The 7,500-nt window shown below is 43.9% G+C and overlaps 1 protein-coding gene across 2 annotated transcripts in view; it reads right to left on the reverse strand.

Annotated features, from left to right (window-relative positions):
* The window catches only part of LOC122258164 (RNA-binding protein 24), a 77,403-nt gene that overhangs the window by 40,083 nt on the left and 29,820 nt on the right, over positions 1-7,500 (reverse strand). The window contains exon 2 of one of the 2 annotated variants that reach the window (XM_043023953.2): positions 5,020-5,143. In XM_043023953.2, the coding sequence (XP_042879887.1) occupies positions 5,020-5,143 (124 nt within the window). Of the gene's footprint in view, positions 1-5,001; positions 5,144-7,500 lie in introns of both variants that reach the window. The other variant, XM_043023952.2, reaches the window with a different exon arrangement.

Below are 7,500 nucleotides of genomic sequence, written 5' to 3' on the forward strand. Positions count from 1 at the left end.
TTATACATACATAGGAACACATGTATACAAAACTTTTAGACTCTTCTTTTTTTTTGTATCCTTTCCCTCTCTTTTTCTCTCTCTTACTCTTCCTACTTCCTCTCCCTCTCTCTCTTATCTTATCAGAAGTTGAAAATGAACACAAACAAAAATTTATATATACATATACATTTGTCTTAACCAACCAATAAAAAACTTTTATATTTGAAATTCTGACGTCAATTACATGCGCCGAACACTCAGGGGCAGAGGGGGGAGGGGGAAAGGGGGATAAAAGGAGGAGGGGGAGAGGGAGAGGGGAGTATGAGAGGGGTAAGGGGGGTGAGAGCGTAAGAAGGACGGAGAGGGGAGAAAAGAGGGGGTGAGGGGAAGGAGAGGGGATGAGGGGAAGGAGATGGGGTGAGGGGAAGGAGAGGGGGTGAGGGGAAGGAGAGTGGGGGAGGGGGGCATGGGAGTGGAAGGCTATTAACGTTTGCAGTAATTACAGAGTGGAAAAGAGCACTTACACTTGGCATAATGAAAGCTGTTTCTCTGATCCGTGCAGTTAGTATGGAATTGAGAGTTTAAAATGATCGTGTTTAAGCTAATTAGGTCATTTTAAGTAATCGCGTGTAAATGCACACATGAATGTATTTGCAGTACGCATAAATGTACACAAATATAAATTTACAGCACGCACGCACGCAAGCACACACACACACACACACACACACACACACACGCACACAGAGAGTCACAAACGAACTTACAAATCACTTACACTAATCATCAAACTGGTATCATGATTTAATGGACAAAATGAAATCGTGCACGTCTAACCTAACAGGTTAAACTTTCGCAACGATTCGTCACGCAAGGCCACTTAAAAAAAAGGTAAAAAGAAACTTAACAAACAAATTAAACAAGGACTCTTACACTCAAACACAAACGAATAACATTTTAAGTTTTCGCCATATCCTATTTCCCATTCCGGTCAATTAACAATTTCAACAAGAACATTTTCACACCCTATTGCTTCGAAATAATCTTGTGTTATAAATACTTCGCATTGAATTACTGAAACTCAGGTTGAATAATTAGACTGTTTTTTCTTGAGGTTTCGTAAACATTACTCTTGAGGTTTCATAAACATTAATCGATTCGGTTTGTTATTTCTAAAGTTTCGGAAACACTCAACCTGAATTAAACGATTTGATTGTTCGAAACGGGATTCGGACCATGAGTTGAGATTCGAAATTTCTCTCCATCCCATAATCAATCTATCTATTTTACTATGTATCTATCTATTTACCTACCCATCCATTCAACTATCCACCTACATCTATCCGTGAATCTATAAGCTTCGTGAAGTGTTTCGAGCGTGACTGAACCTCGCAGCCGAACCCCGCATTCCTCCGCCGTGCACACAACAACCGCCATCACTCTTGCCATCAATACCAGTATCGGTCACTAGCCGAAAAAGCTCTTCCTTCTAATTACACTATCACCTCCGCTGGCTATTATTTATCGAAGATGACTCCGAGATCAATAGCCAAATGGCCGACTAACTCGCGTAATTAACCCCTTAATAACGGGTGGTCTAATCAATTATTTGTGACTCTCGTTTCCGCTCTCACTCCCGCGCCAAAAAGGACAATGGACCGACAGTTTGCCATATTTGGCTTGTGTGTTTTTATCATATTTGTCTCGTTTTATGCGTTCCATTTAATATCAATTTCTATTAGTCTCTTCTGTTCTATCTGCATATGTTTCTATTCTGTCTCCTTTCTATTATTACATCTTGTATATCTATCTATCTATCTATTTATATATCTATCTATCTATCTACCTATCTATCTGTATATATGATCGGCTCACTCCGCCATTACAAAAGGATACGAACAGATCATATCGTAAAGCAGTAACAGCATAAAAAAGTTCCCTTCACCCCCATCCCTCCTACCCCCCCTCCCCAGGACAGGTGACACAGGAAAATTAATGCTTCACCTGCACGCCAATTTAGTCTCTTCCTCCTCCTCTTCCTCTTTCCTTTCTCTTTTTGTGTCTGTCTGTCTGTCTGTCTGTCTGTCTCTGTCTGTCTGTATCTATGATCGGCTCACTCTGTCTGTCTGTCTGTCTGAGTATCCACCTAATTCAACATTCGATCAACTTCATGACCGATATCGCATACCAATAAATAAATAAACAAAAGATTAAAAGAATAAATATCATGCACAAGATACGGCAAGAATGGCAAGACACTTCCATGCACAATATCACGAGGGAAATTTATCATGCACAGAAGCTAAACATTCACATTTTTGACTCGCGATTGAAGAAAGGTGCTTTAATTATTAATTCAGAAGCAATTCCTTTCTTTATCACGCTTGTTGTGAAAGTTTTTTTTTCATCTATTTTTTTAATTCTCAATTGCCTGATGATCATGCTGAATCTATCGATTATGTTGCAAGGTCTGCAATATGATCAGCGATAATTAAAATAAATAAATAAATACATATAGATATATATGTATAAAAATATATTCATATATAAACGTGTGTGTGTGTGTTCCGATATGTATATATGTATATGACCAATAAATAAATAAATAAAGTGTTGCAAGATCATTCTGAAAATCCGCTACCACACGTACATGACCCTGTCCGGACACGGCATGCAATTGCGATCCATTAGCAACATTGTTCCGGTCGACCCCAGTCTACAGGTTCACGATATCCTTATAGATCCTCCCCCCCCCCCTCCCTCCCTTACTACGTCTCCTATCGCCTTCCCCCTCCCCTACTCACCCTTCTCAAACTCCCCTTTCTCTTCCTTTCCTTTCCCTTCCCTTTCTTTTCCTTTCCTTTCCTTTCCCTCCCTTCCCCTCCTCTCCCTCTCCCCTCCCTCTCTCCTCCTTCCCCCCTTCCCCTTTCCTCTCCCTTCCCCCATCCCGCCTTCCCCTCCCCTCCCCACCCAAAATAAAAATCGCGTCGATAATAAAGATATAAGCACCTCCTCAGAGTCGACATGCAAATGCAGGCACCTATCAATTTCGCACGGGAGGAGGAAGGGGAAGGGGGGAGAGGGGAGACACCACACGCTCGCAGGGGAGGAGGGGTAGGGGGGGAAGGCACTAAAGCTTGGCATTATTGCCCTCGGGTCATGGCACTATCAAGACCGGGGGAAGAAGAGGGAGGAAAGTGGAGAGACGAGGGAAAGGGAGAGGGGGAGAGGGGAGAGGTATGGGGCCTTGGGGAAGAGGGGAGAGGATAGGAAGCTTGAGGAATGGGGGAGAGAGGGGAGAGGAAGAGGGAAGATGGATGGAGAAGAATGGGAGTAGAAAGAGAGGGAAAAAGAGAGAGGAGGGGAGAAAGTGGGGAGAGGTAGAGAGAGGGGAAGGGGGCACAGAGGGTGGAAGAGGGAAAGAGAAACAGCAAATAAGAAGAAAGGGAAAGGAAGAAAAGAGAGCGAGAAAAAAACAAGCCACTCTCCAATGACACATAAATCACCTTTCGAAAATTCCGAAGCATTTAGAAACGAAAAAAAGGAAAAAAAAAAGCAAAAGCATTATTCTCGGACTGTCAAAACCATCGCTTAAGTGTGTCTCCCCCTCCCCCACCCCACCCTACCACCCATCTCCTAAAGTCCCCCCCCCCCCCCCCCTCAAAAATTAATACACAGATTATCCATCACGTACAACGACAACATACGAAGCCATTAAGACGAGAAAGTTGTCTATCGCTTGGCAAGTGGGGGGTGAGGAGAGGGGAGAGGGGGAGAGGGGAGGGGTAATATCCAGTGACCGAATGGGCAGTCTACATTCAGCACACGAATGGTCTCCCCTTCACCCTGAAAGCCACTGACTGCCAATAGCCAAGGTGTCCATTTGAATACGTCGCCATATTGCCATGTGTGCATGACGGACGAAAAGGTTGCAGGGGGAGCGGAAGAGGGAGGTTGCATGACATCAATATAAGTATCGAGATACGTGTAGATGTGTGTATATAACACGGAGTGAAGATGGCGCCTTTGCAAATAATTCACGCAGGGTAAACAAGTAGTATTTACCAAAGAAAAACACTCGATTAAAAGTCCCAAGTTGCCGGTGAAATATATTGTTTGCGATAAAAAAAAAACATTTTGTATCGCTTACACATAAGCTTTGAGTCATTTGAATTTGATCAAGTACTCTTGAAAAAAGGAAAATATATATCACTAATATTTCTCGTTCCTTCCTAAACTTTTAATGTCTTTTGTTGTCTAGGAAAAAGATTTACAATTGGATAAGACACATCTTGTAACATGATGAACAGTTCATCCAGTTCCCGGGATTAGGAAACGAGTGCTTTAGAAATGTTTAAAAAAAGGAGAGAGCAAAAAAATAAAAAGCCAGACATTTGCGTAATACAACGTGTGTCTTCCCTTCGCTTAGTCATACAAACTCTTAACTGGATTATAGTGTTACCATCAAGACGAAAAGCCGGAGAAAGGGAAGGAGAGGGAGAGGACAGAATAATACAGAAAGAGAAAGAAATGTGGAAACGACGAGAGATTTCAAAGGCTTTTTTTTTTTTTTTTTACAGAAGACCTACTTTCTTCGAAAAAGACTGCGAGAGGAGAAGTACGAGATCATACAAGGCATGAGGAAACACATAAGACACATCCTTTGACACAACAAAATAAGGAGTGGGGCAGAGAGAGAAATCGAATACGAAAAGAGAAAACAAAAAAAAGAAAGAGAAAATATGAAAATTAGGAAGAAAAACAAGAAGACGAAAAGAGAAAACAATAAAAAGAAAAAAGAAAGAGCAGAAAGAAGAAACAAGACGAAGAGAAAAAACTATATATAAAAAAAAAAAAATAGTGAGACACAAAACACGAAGAAGACCGAAGACAAACCACGAGGAAAAGGAAACAACAGAACAAACCGCGGAAGTAGGATAAGGAAAAAAAAAAAAAAAAAAAAAAAACATGGGCGGATCATGGGCGTGTTAGTGAAACAGAGCGCCGACTGGTACGAACCGTAGAGTGCGTCCTCACCTGCAGCAGGCCCCCGTGGCTTGGCTCCCAGGTACGCAAGGTTAACGTTGGCTTTCCGCCCGTCAATCACTGGGTTGGGCTCCTTGATGGCTCGGTCGGCGCCTGCCTTGTCCGCCATCGTGACCTGTGGGGGAGGCAGAGGGAGACGCGGGGCATTAGTTTCCAGCTTGGATTTCACTGGCTGAAGGTGGAGGGGGTGGGGGGAGACAGGGAGAGGGAGAGGGAGAATGATAGAGGGAGGAAGGGAGAGAGAGGGAGAGAGAGGGAGAATGAAAGAGGGAGGGAGGAGAGAGAGAGAGAGAGAGAGAGAGAGAGAGAGAGAGAGAGAGAGAGAGAGAGAGAGAGAGAGAGAGAGAGAGAGAGAGAGAGAGAGAAGGGGGGGGAGTAAGTCATACACATTTTCAGAATAAACATATGATGAACAGATCAATGTCATCCATTAAAAAAAATCATAATACATAAAAAAGGAAGGAAGTAATTAAAAGAGTCTAAAAATGTCACATATATTATTTTCATATCTTCGCCGCCAAATGCCACAACACACAGTACACAATCACACCAGAAGCTGAAACACAAGTTATGTGTACTTGACAAAGCGGGGTAGGGGAGAGGTAGGGGGGAAGGGATGGGGTATGAGTAGGGGTGAGGGGAGGGGAGGAGGTTGGGGAAAGAGGAGGAGGAGGAGGAGGAGGAGGAGGAGGAGGAGGAGGAGGAGGAGGAGGAGGAGGATATAGGCGTGTAAGGAAGGGGGGGGGGGCGGAAATGGGTGTGGGAGGTGAAAAATGGATCTAGAGAGATATTCTTTTTTTTTTTTTTTGGAAAACAACCAAAAAGCAAACAATTTTAAAGTGACCGAATGCATACAAAAGAGGAAACATATGCACACTTCCTTTGCTTGTTCTTGTCGTTGTAAACAAGCCATTTAAGCAAGTGAGTGACCGGCGAAGTGACCGAATAGTTAGTTGACTGAGTGACTGAGTGACTGGAAGCGTGATTGCCAAGTTCACTGAGAGGATGACAGACTGAGTTGACTTGTTATTATATAGTATGACTAAGTGACTGCATGACAGAATGACTGACTGACTGAAAATATGACCGAGTGAATAAACAGCTGAGTGTTTGACTGAGTGGCAGCGCTCCCTCCCTCCGGCCACCCACTCACTTTGCAACTATCCTCTCCTTCGTTTGCAAGCTGATAGAGTAGCAATCGTTCTTGTTTGCTCTGTCATTGTCCGGCCGTTCGCTCGCTGATGGAGTGTTGCTTGTAATGGTTCGCCTGAGAGGGGGAGGGGGGAGGGGGGCTTTGGGGGGCTTTGCCGTGACCGCTGTCGAACCGCCGCCAAAAAAACAAAACGCGATAAACCGCTACAGTTGCCGTATTGTAGCGCTACCATTGCCGCACTATAACGCGACTGGAACCGCTCTAAGTCGGTATCGTCGCCGCGACAAACCGCTGAGACAGACCGCTACCACCGTTGCGGTAATCTCTTGAACCGCCACCATCGGCATTATTACCGGCGGAACCGTTCCTGGTACCACAATAGACCACTACAATTGCCGCGATAGACCACGACCACCGCCGTGATTGAGCGCTACCGTTGTTTCAGTCCACCACCGGGATAACCGCTACCACCGCTACCACCGAACCTCCTCCAATCTCGAATCGCGAAAACCTCCCCACCTCATCCACCCTCACCACCCACCCGAACCAAAACCCACCATAGCGCAACCCCCTTAAATTCCCAACCACCACCACCACCATGACTAGCTCTCACCCTCAACCCCCACCCCCACCCCCAACCCCAACCCCTCCCCACCCCTCTCACAACCCCCACCAAAACGCCCATTGATCTGTCAGTTTGGATTCATGGCAATTATGTATCGGGAGTCACTTACAACCGACGCCGGAATGCGCGCGAACGCCTCGTAAACCAAAAGGGCGAAAACAAAACACGATCGACCTGACTGCCACATGCTGTTCTTCTTCGGTATACTGAGCATATAGATGTGTATATGTGTGAACTTATTTATGTTCTTGGTATTTATCTTTCTTTTTTTTTCTTCTGTATATTCCTCGCTATTTTTTCTTCGCTATAGTTTCTCAGTTTTTTCCTTTTTTTCTTCTTCCTAATCTTCTTCTTCCTGTGTATTGTCTTTTACTTCACGACACGTTGTCTGATGTGGGGTTTTTTTTATCTCGTTTTCATGTATCTTTTATCATAAACCACATCACGGTTATTATTATTTTTTAATAACAAATGAGAAAGATGAAGAATACAAAGAGGAAGAAAAAAAAACGAAAGAAGCAATACTATCAACAAGTTCTTCCACAGACCCTCATTCTTTCTCCCCTCTCCTCCCCCTACACTTAACGCATATCTCGCACCCTCATGTCGAAATCTGAAGTGAAAAGAGGATTTGTAGAATATTCATGGCATATATAAGATAAGGAGGGGGGGAGAGGTGTGTGTATGTATGTGT

Source organism: Penaeus japonicus, unplaced genomic scaffold (genome assembly GCF_977035675.1).
Source record: "Penaeus japonicus unplaced genomic scaffold, GWHDUDI00000001_assembly GWHDUDI00000009, whole genome shotgun sequence".
Taxonomy (NCBI): Eukaryota; Metazoa; Arthropoda; class Malacostraca; order Decapoda; family Penaeidae; genus Penaeus; species Penaeus japonicus.